This window comes from Quercus lobata, chromosome 6 (assembly GCF_001633185.2).
Source record: "Quercus lobata isolate SW786 chromosome 6, ValleyOak3.0 Primary Assembly, whole genome shotgun sequence".
Taxonomy (NCBI): Eukaryota; Viridiplantae; Streptophyta; class Magnoliopsida; order Fagales; family Fagaceae; genus Quercus; species Quercus lobata.
The window spans coordinates 32876892-32889391 of NC_044909.1; the positions used below are offsets into that span (position 1 = coordinate 32876892).

General features: G+C 34.8%; 1 protein-coding gene across 1 annotated transcript; it reads left to right on the forward strand.

Moving 5' to 3' along the window:
- The first annotated feature begins 7134 nt into the window (after positions 1–7134).
- Positions 7135–11149, forward strand: LOC115995420 (transcription factor bHLH121-like). The gene is made up of 5 exons (XM_031119977.1): positions 7135–7507; positions 7642–7763; positions 9569–9696; positions 9778–10245; positions 10321–11149. Exons 1-5 carry the CDS (start codon positions 7431–7433, stop codon positions 10471–10473), a joined length of 948 nt encoding a protein of 315 aa, XP_030975837.1. The 5' UTR covers positions 7135–7430; the 3' UTR covers positions 10474–11149.
- The last annotated feature ends 1351 nt before the right edge of the window (positions 11150–12500 follow it).

The window sequence follows — 12500 nt, forward strand, 5'->3', positions numbered from 1 at the left end:
CGTTTTCTCCTTGTTTTATGTTTAACAAGCTGGACGAGAAACGCTTCTATCTTTGTCCCCCTACAAAGTTGTTGACGAACAACTTACTTAACTTTTGGAACAAAGTTATGGTGATTGATGGTAGCTTACCAAACCATACTCTGGCCGGGACTTTCAACGTGGTAAGAAAGGATCTGCACATGATTTCATCTGGAACACCTTGGAGGTGCATGGTTGTCTTGAACGTAGCAATGTGATCACAAGGATCACATGTCCCATCATATGAGTCCAGGGTAGGCATTTTGAATTTGGAAGGCAAGGGATGACTCGTGATGGACGCAATGAAGGGGGAATCAGTCTTGTGGACGAGGTTATCAATATGATTTGCTCTCCTCATGGAATCCTTCATCTCTTCCATGGCTCTTTTTATCTGGTCCATCTCCCTTTCCAAATGTGGTACCCTATGGGTAATGGTACCTTTGGACTGATCTCCTTTACCATTATTCTCAACCCCTTCATTCTCTGAATTTCGGCCTCGTTCTTCACCACGTTGTTGTTGGCGTTGTCTATTAATTTCTCTAGTTAACTCCTAGTTCTGTTGCGTCAGTTTTGCAATTGCTACTGCCATGGACTGCAACTGTTGTTAGACGGTCATCGGGGGTGCAAGTGCACGGTTTGGGTGACTAGAGGCATTTCCACTCTCCTGGTGTCTTGGACTGGTGGTCATCGACTTAGTTTGAACCATGCAGCCTTTTTGTCTTGGAAAGCTAAGAAGTTAACACTTAGAAATTTAACTAACTCGTCTTTTTCCCATAGATGGTGCCAACTGATGATGCATGAAAATTAGTAGGTTGGAATATTTCAGACTATGGTGGTGGCTCTTTGATCTTGAAAAGAAAGAAAAAACTGTCAAGGGTGACTAGTGTAACCTGGCCAAGGACCCTCCGACGGTTAAGTCAGTTTTCTCTCTAAAACACAAGGATGAGAAATTGTAAATCGTAGCACTTACCTTGGGTGAATGGGACTTGCTTCTTTTATAGAGAGTTAGTAATGGGTCTACTTGTTTGGATCCACTACTATCATAGGTGATGTGTGTGATTAATGGAGAAAATGAGGTACGTGGAGCAGATTGTGGGGAATCCTCTCCACGTTTTAGGAGTAGTGCATCATGGTCTGATTATATGAAGCCTTTTTGAGAAGTTCTCGTAGAATTCACTAAGTGTTCTCTGGCCGTCTATGCCCTTGGGTCATGGACGACTGTCTTGAAATTGGATGACTTTGTTACCTATGAATGAGTTGTATTTCTACCTACGACGCTCTCCCTAGGCTTCTTTCTTAACAAGGCTTTCTGGACGCGGTTTGATTATGGACAACCATCATGGATGAGCCTTTCTGACTTAAGTCCCCATCATATATATATATTTATATATATATAAGAAAAGTCGAGATTACAAAAATATTCTTGTTATATTAGAAGATTATTTGAAAATATGACCTTTGGAAACAAATAATAAAGAAAGAATATTTAAATGAAGTGTTGCTAAAATAAAACCATTAATGTTGAGTGTATTGTCAAGTATGATGTTAAAATAGATAAAGTATCTTTTTGAATTGCTAAAAGCTAAAAAATATGGCTCCATCAATGTGAATGCTCTAATGCCTCTCTCCCAAAACCTCTTTCAAAGATTTCAATGTCCTTTGCAAATGTGGCAAAAATGGCAAATAGCACTATTTGCCGAAATATTCAGCAATCTACCACTGACCGTGAACTATTTTGAAAAATACCACTATTTTGAAACTCAAGTTCATAAAACTGGAGTTCTACATGTAGCTCGAGTTTAAGGCCATCAAGTTCCATAAAAGTGTGCCACATTGGCACACAGTGATCTGGCATTTTATAATTTAAAAGTTCACGTAAAACTCGAGTTTATAAAACTTGAGTCCCCTGTAATTAGAACTTACATTCTATAAACTCGAGTTTTATAAACTCAAATTCTGTGTAAACTTATCATCAACTTGTATATGGTAAAACTAAAAGGAGGGGAAAAACCCATTTTCCCCTTCAATGTTCAGCCACGGATACCAAAACAAAGTCCCATCCCAATAAATTTATCAGAAACTATTCAAAAAGAAAGCAGGATAAAGATGTTGTGTTGCATGTTTCAACCATCAAAGCCGCAATTTCCCAGAGAACAAGTGAAGAATTAGATGGAAGCCTGACAGTATTTTGCATATAGCTCCAAACTAGGAAAAAGCTAACCAAAGAAGAACAAAATTCTCAAATTACGGTAGTAAAATAAATGGTCATGCTTGCTTGGCCTGACTATATATATATATATATATATAATATATAGAGCAGGAATGCCCAATTGATGAGACGTTTTTTTTTCCCCCCTAGTGTGTGTAAGTACTTCCTAGTCATAGCTTGGCTTTTTTCTTTGTACATGGCAGAAATGTTTTATTTGACTGGAAAATTGCTATATGAAATACATTGCAGGTTATGTGTTTGACAGATGGTTTGTGAAGGAGAGGGAGAGGGAGAGTGAGAGTGAGAATGAAAGCTACCGGCAAAACAGTCATTGTTAAAGTGGAACTCAAGTTTATATAAAACTCGAGTTCTGTATCACACAAATTAGACTTCGATGCGACATTTCAATTTTGGAATTCTATGTCACTGGATGCGATCGTGGATTCCATTAATAGAACTCGAGTTTCATGAAATCGAGTTTTATATAAAACTCCATTTCATGAACTCGAGTTTTACATAAAACTCCATTTCATGAACTCGAGTTATAAAACATTGGTACTCTCCTAATTATTTCATGAACAATGGTATTGTTATACATTTTTGTAAATAGTGATATATTACCATTTTTGCCTTTGCAAATGAGAAGGCCTCCTTTATTTTTGGAGGGGGAGAGGGCTAATTATCAATTTGGAACGAGTTAGGGACTCTCCAAGACATTACTTTTCCAGGTAGTGAGTTTGAAAAATCATAAGTCTGAATTGAAGATTAAAAAAAAAAATGTTAAGTATTAGGCTAATTTTAAAAGATTAGCACTCAAAAGCAAAATTGAAGTATCGATCCAGTACTTGAACCTTTTGTTTTTTTAGAGGAACAGATCCAGTACTTGAACCTAGATTCTTGTTTTGTGTCCATTTCGATTTTTCGTTGTTGTTGTGATTTTAACTATTTTTAATAATTTCTAAAGACATACTTTTTAGTCTCTTAAGAGTCTGCATGTCAAGTACTCAACCAAATAAATAAAAATAAAAATTTGTAATTAAAGTAATATTATTTTGTATATAAACCCATTACTGATATTATTTTTAATATGTATAAATAAGTTCTTTTGAAGACATTTGTGTCTTCATATTTAAATAAGTGTTTACAGTGGTGGTTTTAGGATTTTTTTTCTAGTGCATTCCTCAACAAACATAAATTACACATTCTAATAAAAAAAAAATTATATATTGACAACAACAACAATAAAGAAAACACGCAAATATATAAAGTTTTACAACATAAAGCTTGTGGAGTTCAGTTGTGGTTGTTGTTAGTGTTGCTGAACAGGGATGGACGGTGATGGCTGGGGAGAGTAAGTGAGTTTCCTAGTTCCTTTAGGTTTGATTTAGTTTTAGTTTAAATTGTTTAATGACTTGTGAATTCGTGAGGCACTGAGGATTTTTTTTTTTTAATATTTGTTGAATTAAAAACGTAATAGTGTTGGTGTTGGAGTAGTGATAGTCTTAGTGTGTGTTTGACTCTAACTTAAAAAGTTAGTTTATTTTACTATTCAGCTTATTTTTGTTACTATTTATAGGTCCCACTGCATTTTTTGATACTATTCATGAGTCTCATTGTACTATTTTAACTAACTTTTACCTTTATCTACAGTACTTTCAACAAATTTTTTTCAATTTTAGCAAAATAAGCGGATCACAAACAGACTTTTAGTCTGAGATGAGATTGATATTGTACTGGGATTTTCTATTGGCATTTGGTTTGGGCCTTGTTAGTGGTTTTATTATAATTTTTTTTCCCAATTTTCATTCAATTTTTTTTTTCTTCTTCTTCCATGATTTTATAAACCAGTACAGTGAAAGAACTTGAGAAAAGACTGGTTATTGGTTTTTTGGTCGGACTGAGATTTAACCGATAGTCAAATCGATGACGTCATAAATAATATAATTAATAAAATTTTAAATTATATAAATAAAAATATAATAAGTTTATTACTAATAATATGATAGCAAAATGTAAAAACATAATATTTAGTGACACTTTTCGTGTAAATTTAATCAAATTTCCTTAGAATGGACAATCACATGTTTAATTATAATCATAAAAATAAAAAGTTTACTTTATATATATATATATAAATATATATATATATAATGAATTAATTGATGTTATATAAAAATTAAGTAACTTTTTAAGTTTATTCACTTAATTAACTAAAACTACTATTTTTTAAATCAAAATTATCTAAAAAAAGAAGGAAAAGTAGTTATACAATGAAAAAAACTAAATTTACATGGCTTTAACCAATTAATTGTATAATATATATTATAATGTTTTTGAGGAAAAGTAGTCATACAATGACAGTATGTTAAATAAAACAAAAACTAAAAGTAAAGCTGTAGTATAAACTTAAAAGAATATAAAAGTATGTAGTTCTTTTTGCTTAAAAGACTCTAATATATTGTTAAGTTGTTCAAATTATGGACCAAAATTTAATTTAATTGACATAAAAAAATTCAAGGTGTTCTTAATTTTTTTTAAAAAGATAAATAAATATAAAATTTTAAATTATTACGTATAACCCAGGTAGCGCGCGCCGCCCCCGAGTGTTTAGTATTATATATATGATTAGTCGAATATTAGAGATGAGTAGCCCACTAGATGTTAGGAATTATGATATAAGTACTACGTGTCTGTCATTTTTTGGTTTACTAGTCATATCACAATGACTAAGAATGTCTTTCTCAAAAAGAAAAAAAAAAAAAAAAAAACCAATGGTTAAGAAGGTGGTATCTTGTGTGGCAATCTTATGGGATCTCACGTTACAACACGAAGTGATATTTTATGACGTGGATAAAGTACTTTGCGTTTTCTACTTTGCGTTTCTGTTTGTGCACTGTTTATGGATCCACAAACTCCACTTTTTATCAATTTTTTCATTAAAAATGGGTCTCACAGTACTATTTACACATTTAAAAATTATTTTGCTACAGTGTTTTCAGTTTTCAGTTTTAAGTTTCAGCAAAATAAGTTCTATTCAAACAGACCTTAAATTATAAATTCCGTTGAAAGCATTTCTCAAATCCATTACATTATAATTTATAAGATTATTCATGTTTATTATTAAAAGATTAAATTTGGTTCTAAATATGTTTAAATGTTTTCGTACCCATTAGTTATCAAATTATAAGACTACACATGCATAATATTTAAACAAGTTATTTATAAAAAACAATGTTTTTTTTTTTTTTTTTTTTATTTTACGTACAGAACTCACATTACCTTTTCTTCTTTTTTTTCTTTTTAATCTTTTTTTTTTTCAAATTTTACTTTAAATTTTTTTAAAATATGTTAGTTTTTAGTTTCTTTTCCCTTATACCAAAAATAACAATTTCCAAATCAAATAATTTAACTTTAATTTTTTTTAAAATATGTTTGTGGGGTCAGAGAATTTAACCCCGGCCCATTTTATATTCGAGGAGAGGCATTATCGAGGACGTACAATGAAAGTCCAAGTGGCCTATGGATATAGCCGAGGACGATTTTTTCCTCGGCATCCCAAAGCGCTCCTAAAAAGAAAGGGCGAGCACAGTGCAGGAGCGGCCCAAGTAAAAAGCTGCTAATACTGTAATAAAACACTTTGCACCTGACAGGACCATACTCTTCAACTTTTACAACTACCCCCAACCACTCTGGGTATGGGCTGATGGGATAAGTATCATTCCTGGTAGGGGTGTGCAGAAAACCCACCGACCCGCCAAACCCGACCCAACCCGACCCGACCCACCGGATTGGGTCGGTTTTTAAGGCTTGGTGGGTTGGGTTGGGTTATCAAAAAAATTATTATGGCGGGTCGGGTTGGGTTTAGGTCATAAAATTACAAACCCGTCAAACCCGACCCGACCCACCCATATTTAATATATATTTAAAATATATTTTATATTTAATAATTTTTTTTTAAAAAAATCAATTGTAGGGCACTTTTATATATATATATATATATTATATTTAATAATTTGCATTTCCTCAATTCCTTCTACTAATACTAATTATATATATATAATATATTATATAATTAATAAATTTTTTTAAATAACCAATTCTTCCTATCCTATATAAAAGCCAATTAATTCACACAAATTCTAATAAATTACTATGGTTGTTTAGTCATTAGTGTTGAGTCTTTGAGGAGTTACATTGATACTCATCTTTAGGTTTTTTTAATATATTAATATTTATATTTTTTTTCTACTCAATTTAATAATAATAAAAAATTGTCAAACCCATGGGTTCAACCCGACCCAACCCGACCCACGCGGGTTGGGTTGGGTTGGGTTGGACTTATGTGATGGGTTGGGTTGGGTCGAATTTTTTTTGACCCACCATGGTGGGTCGGGTCAAAAAATTCCCTCAACCCGACCCAACCCGACCCATGCACACCCCTAATTCCTGGAAAGTCGAACTCACACGTGGACGTTAGATAAGGGGTACGGGCTAATATAAAAAAAAAAAGTAAGCAATCCAGAAAGGGGGCTGGGAATAAAGGCCAAGAACCAGAGCCTTTCAGACCGTATCGAGGAGAAAGACTTCTCGAACGAACATGGTTTAATTCTGCATGAACACCATGACCAACCACTGTTCGGTGACCAAGATCTAGCCTTTCAAACTCACGTTCTACAAATTATATTGTTTGAACCTTTTAACGTATGAACCTAACATCAGTTTGGGGTCATTACGAATCGAGTCCTTACAATGTTAATTTTTAGTTTTTGTTTTCTTTATACAGAAAACAAGCAATTTTCAAACTAATCCAAGTAGGTTGGAGCAAGTTTAAGCAAGAGAAATGCTAAAGACAAGATTAGAAAGTTAAAATGATTAAAGACAGAGATTAGAAAAATGAAAATTCCAAATTCCAAAATCCAGGTGGGTGAGGCAAATACTCGTGGCTCGTGTAAAGCACAAGCCAATCTTGTCTTTGCTGTTGGCCATGTTTCTGAACCTTTTCTCTCACTGACTGACTTGGAGTTCCTCATCAGATCAGAGTTTCTTCTTCTCTCTCTCTCTCTGTGTCTGTCTCCTCTGATACTCACAGAAACACACGGTAACCACTAACCAACAAGAAAAAGCTGCATAAACCCTAGGACCCAGATTAAGCTCTGGTAGTTAAGGTTAATGTGTTAGAGAGACAGAGTCAAGAATAAGTTCAATGGATCAATGGAAGACAGACAACAATAATTTAACAGCAGAATTAGCCCCTTCCACCTCTGCACCCTCCAATCCCAGGTTCTTAGTTTTCCTTCTCCTTCTTTTTTTTTTTTTTTTTTTTCTTCTTCATATTTTAATTATTAATTTTTTTAATATTCTCTCTTTGAATTTGTTTCTATCTCACAAAATCATTGTTTGGTGGTGTTTCTCAGACAAAGTGTTGATGTGGAAATTAAGGATCCAGTTGCTGCAAGGAAAGTTCAGAAGGCTGACCGTGAAAAGCTGAGGAGGGATCGATTAAATGAGCAATTTCTCGAGCTTGGGAACACATTAGGTACACTCAAGTAACTTTACCTTTATCTTTTCACTACAGTTTCCAGTCCACCCAATTATTTGTTACAAGGTTTGGTGGACTATAAACTTTACTATAAATAGTTACTATCAAACTGATTTGGATTATGAGTTGTCAAGTCACACATAAGTGGGTTCCAGTTAACTTAATCAGTGGTAAAGTATTTTGTTGTCTATCAAGGGAACTGGGTTTGAATCCCGCCTACGCCAAAAAACCAATACAAATCATATATATAAGTCACACATAAGCCCACCTCATGAATTTGGGTGCGTGGATCGTGTAATTGACCCACATGTTACTCTTGGCAACAACAGAAATGGAAACGTAAGTTTATACCTAAATGGTAATAAAATTTGTAATATATGTAACATGTCTCTTACAAATCAGTTGTTATTTGAATGAGTGGTTGCAGGCGTGTGTTTGCATATTCTCAGATATGCTTGGCATGTTTGTGTATGATGACCATTTGCTAGATATGATCCAAATGAATGGAATATTCTAATTTTGCTAATTTAAATAGCTGAAGCTTTAAAAGATTACTAGATATGTAGAAGAAGTAAGAAATTTTTGTGTGTTGGCTGTGTCATGACAAAATAAGTAAGCTCTTGCAAGGCTTGAACTTTTCAGGACTGCTGTGTGAGTTTATAGCAATGACATTGTTGACTCGCTCTTTCCTGGCTGAGCATATATTAAGGTGCTACTATAATTCAAGTGAAATTTTTTTTGAAGTTGCTTGCCTAGACTTGGGAATTTGGTTATGAACTAGCTTATTACTCTCTCAAAAAAGAGAACATTGTTCCCATGCTTTCAATATAAAGGATTGATTTAATTCTCATTCAAAAGGTGTTAAGCTACAGCTATACTAGATGTAAATTGCACTTGAAAACTCAAATGGAAAAAAATGATTTCTTCTCCTTTCAGACCATATACTGTGGTTAAGTAATGGCAAAACAATACTCCCTCTGTCTGACAGTAAATGAGAGTTCACAAAATGGCAAGCGTGTTTAATGAAACAAAATAAAGACAAAACACCTTGTGCTTGCATTTACAATTTAATCTTGAGCATTTTATGAATAATATTATGTTTATTTTTCTTCAATAAAATGAAAGCTATTTCATATCCTCAACCTAGAAGTCTTGTACAGGTTGACAGATGATGTGACAAGTATATTCATTTCAAAACTTCTTTTATTGGTGAATATATTTTAATGTTACTACTACACTACTTTTTGAAGTCCTAGCCTGTTGCAGAGTTTGTACCATTAATAAAATGGTTGTAGTCTTGTAGAACATGTGCATCACAATCAGTGAATTATTTACTAATCATTCCATTGTTTTGTTGTTTCCCTGTTAGTAATGATTTAATTTACAAGTGATTACTGATTTTGAGCAGTAGACTTTCTGTTGGTTTGTGAAATAAATATTCACCCTAGGCAGGATATGTGTACATATGTACACCTCTGAGAGCTTGAGAGCTTTTGTATTAACTTGGCTGTCATAACATGTTGTTTGCTTTAAATAATTATCTAGTTTGAAAAGAAACATAAATATACTTACCCAAAAAGAAAAGGAAAAAAACATGAATAGTAATTGTGATCATGATCTTAGTTATTCACTGGACTTCTTCTTGTGGTGATGACAAGTTTGCTGCACATTTGGACATTTACATGTTACTAAAAACAAAGGGAGGGAGTAAGGTTGCCTACCAATCACCTCTCCTAGACCCCGCTAAAGTGGGAGTTTTGTGCATTGGATACGACTTTTTACATGTTACAATCAAAATGCAGATCCAGATAGGCCCAAGAATGACAAAGCAACCATCCTTAATGACACAATCCAAATGCTGAAGGATTTAACTGGTGAAGTCAACAGACTAAAGGTTGAATATGCAGCACTTACTGAAGAATCACGTGAGGTGATGTTCTCTCCATATTACCTCAAGGTTTTGAAGCCAATTGTTTTGCTTGTATTATTAATCAGTTTTCACTACATACAGTTAACACAGGAGAAGACTGAGCTCAGAGAAGAGAAGGCATCATTAAAATCTGATATTGAAAATCTAAATGTTCAGTATCAGCAAAGACTCAGGGTTATGTTCCCATGGGCTGCCATGGATTCTTCTGTTGTTATGGGTCCACCATACTCATACCCAGTTCCGGTACCTGTCCCTTCGGGCCCAATCCCTATGCACCCATCTCTGCAGCCGTTTCCCTTCTTTGGAAATCACACTACTGGTGGCATTGCTAATCCCTGTTCAACTTTCATCCCTTATCCACCTCCTCCCAACCCTCCAGTGGAGCAGCCGTCAGCCCAATATGCATCCACTTCGCAGATTTCAAGCAAACAAGATTCCAAAAGCAAGTCATCAGATCATCAAAGGGGTAGCAATGTGGAAAGATGTGACGATTCTAACGATGTGGCAACAGAACTTGAACTGAAGATGCCTGGATCATCAGTGCAGCAGGTCAATTTTAAAGATTTAAATTCAGTGCTTGCAGAAATGCTTGTAAATTGAAGATGACTGAGTTTGTTGATGCAGGATTTGTCTTCTGAAGGAAGGAAGGGCAAGCAATCACAGAGGAAGGAAAGAAGTGCTACTGAAATTAGCTCTTCAAGCAGGTATTCTTCATCTCAAGGTCATCAAGAGAGCTCCTCTAACAGCGTAGGTGACATGCCAAAGTCCAAAAACTGATAATATTCTGATTGCCTGTATCTGTTGACTGTACCAAACTTCTGACCTAGTTACCTCTCAAGTTAAGGTGTGACCGCCATGACACCCTGATAATAACGTCCAGTCTGACTTTCAGGTGGCTTAAGGCCTTGATATATCTTCTAACTGAATCTCCAGTATGAAAACAAGGGTGTTTTTTATTGGCTAGTTAGGAATAATTGTAATTGGGACCCTGCTGCATGGTTCTCCCTGCACTAGGAGGACCTGGAGGCTCTGGTTGGGGGATGCTGCCATTAAATTGAACTATCCCAAAAACCTGTAATCTGTTTCAGGGCTGACTCAGAGAATGCCTTGAACATGTTTTTAGACTTTGTAGGCTTGAGAATGTAGTTGTAATGACTAGTTATTGCTTAGAGTTTGTAATTATATGTACCATGTGCCTACTTATCAAAAAAAAAAAAAATATATATATATATATATATATGTACCATGTGCCTAACTCTTTGATCTGTTCACACATTTTCATGTAAATGGCTAATTGGCACTTTGGTTTCGTTATCTATGGTTCTGGCCTGTCACATTTCTGGTTTATGGTATATCTTTCAAGTCTGTTGAGCTCACCATCCGGTGTCTTGACTGCTCAGTTAATGTTAATATCGTGTGAAGACTTGTTAGTTGTTACTGGCAATTTCTTTTTGGTGGGTGTAGCTTTTAACATTGATGGACCAGCATGAACCCGGTGAAGGGTATACATTTAAGGCCCATAGCTGGTCAGGCTTAAAAAAATATTGAGAAAAATACAAAACCTTTATATAGTTTTCAAGTTTTGGTCTGAAAATTCCGCAAGATAGCGCCTGAGGATGGAGGACACTTCTTAAGTTGTGGGATAAGGCTAGGCAGCTTCTAAAATTTGAAGTTGGAGATGGGCGCCAAATTATCATTTGTCAGGACAATTGGCATCCTGATTGTGCTACTTCAGAGTTATGGATACAGACTTGTGTGTGATGCAGCAAGCACATTAGATGCCTGTGTTTTAAAGAATGGGAGAGTGGCAATGGAACCCTGCAAGATCAGAAGAGTTGGTTAGAATATAGAGTAAACTCAGTCTCATAACACTTGGGGATCTACATTAATGGAAGATTTGGTTGTGTTGCAACCTGGGAACAGATCAGATATAAAGAACGGGAGGTGAATTGGTGGAAATTAATTTGGTTCCAGCAAGCCATCCCTAAACATGTTTTATCAGATGGTTGGCTTTGGGGAACAGATTGACAACTAGAAATAGTCAATTAGATTACTGCAGTGGGGATTTACTGGAGAATGTACTTGGTCCTTGTGCAGAAACTGTGTGGAGAGCAGAGAACATTCTTTGAATGCCCCTTTACTAGAAGAATCTGGAGGCATGTCATGAGATTATGTTTGGTAGCAAATCTCCGTGTGTTTGGAATACATTTGTTAATTGGGGTACAACAAATATGAAAGGTAGGTGATTTCGAGCAACTCTGTGCAAAGGAAAAATAGGAGCTATGGTGGTGAATGCTTAATAGAAGAGCAAATTATCAAGAGAATTAGTCGGGATATAAAAGGAAGGCTGGGGCATGCTGCTTTTGGCTAATGGGTGGTATACTGTATTGTGTATTTTTTTAATTGTAGTGGTTATTTGTTTGTTCCTAGCTTGGTTTGTTGTAACCTTGTAAGCTAGTGGCTGTGAGGTGGTTGGCTCTGTTTTGCTAACGGGCCTTGTATGAACTTTGTTATGTTTGGTTCTTGAATGAAATAACTGATTTATAAAAATTAAAAAAAAAAAAAAGAAGTTTTTTCAAGTTTTGAATGTGAATTATCTATATTTCTAATGACAAGATTCTCCTGTATGGGTTTCATCATTTAGCATTCTTTTAAACTTACCAAAATTTTTTATGCCAATAACAAAAACTCCACCGAAGACCCACTACCCACGTACACTTCAACAATATTCTTCCTTTGAACTAAAATAAAAACGGTTACATGTATGTATTCGAATGTCTCCTTTTTATTTTTATTTGTTATTT

What these genes read in the sequence shown, in the direction of transcription:
- LOC115995420 (XM_031119977.1), top strand. Translation starts at nt 7,431, where the DNA reads ATGGATCAATGGAAGACAGACAACAATAATTTAACAGCAGAATTAGCC. An exon ending in TTACTGAAGAATCACGTGAG is followed by an intron (nt 9,697 to 9,777) that starts GTGATGTTCTCT and finishes CACTACATACAG; the next exon opens with TTAACACAGGAGAAGACTGA. An exon ending in CTGGATCATCAGTGCAGCAG is followed by an intron (nt 10,246 to 10,320) that starts GTCAATTTTAAA and finishes TTGTTGATGCAG; the next exon opens with GATTTGTCTTCTGAAGGAAG.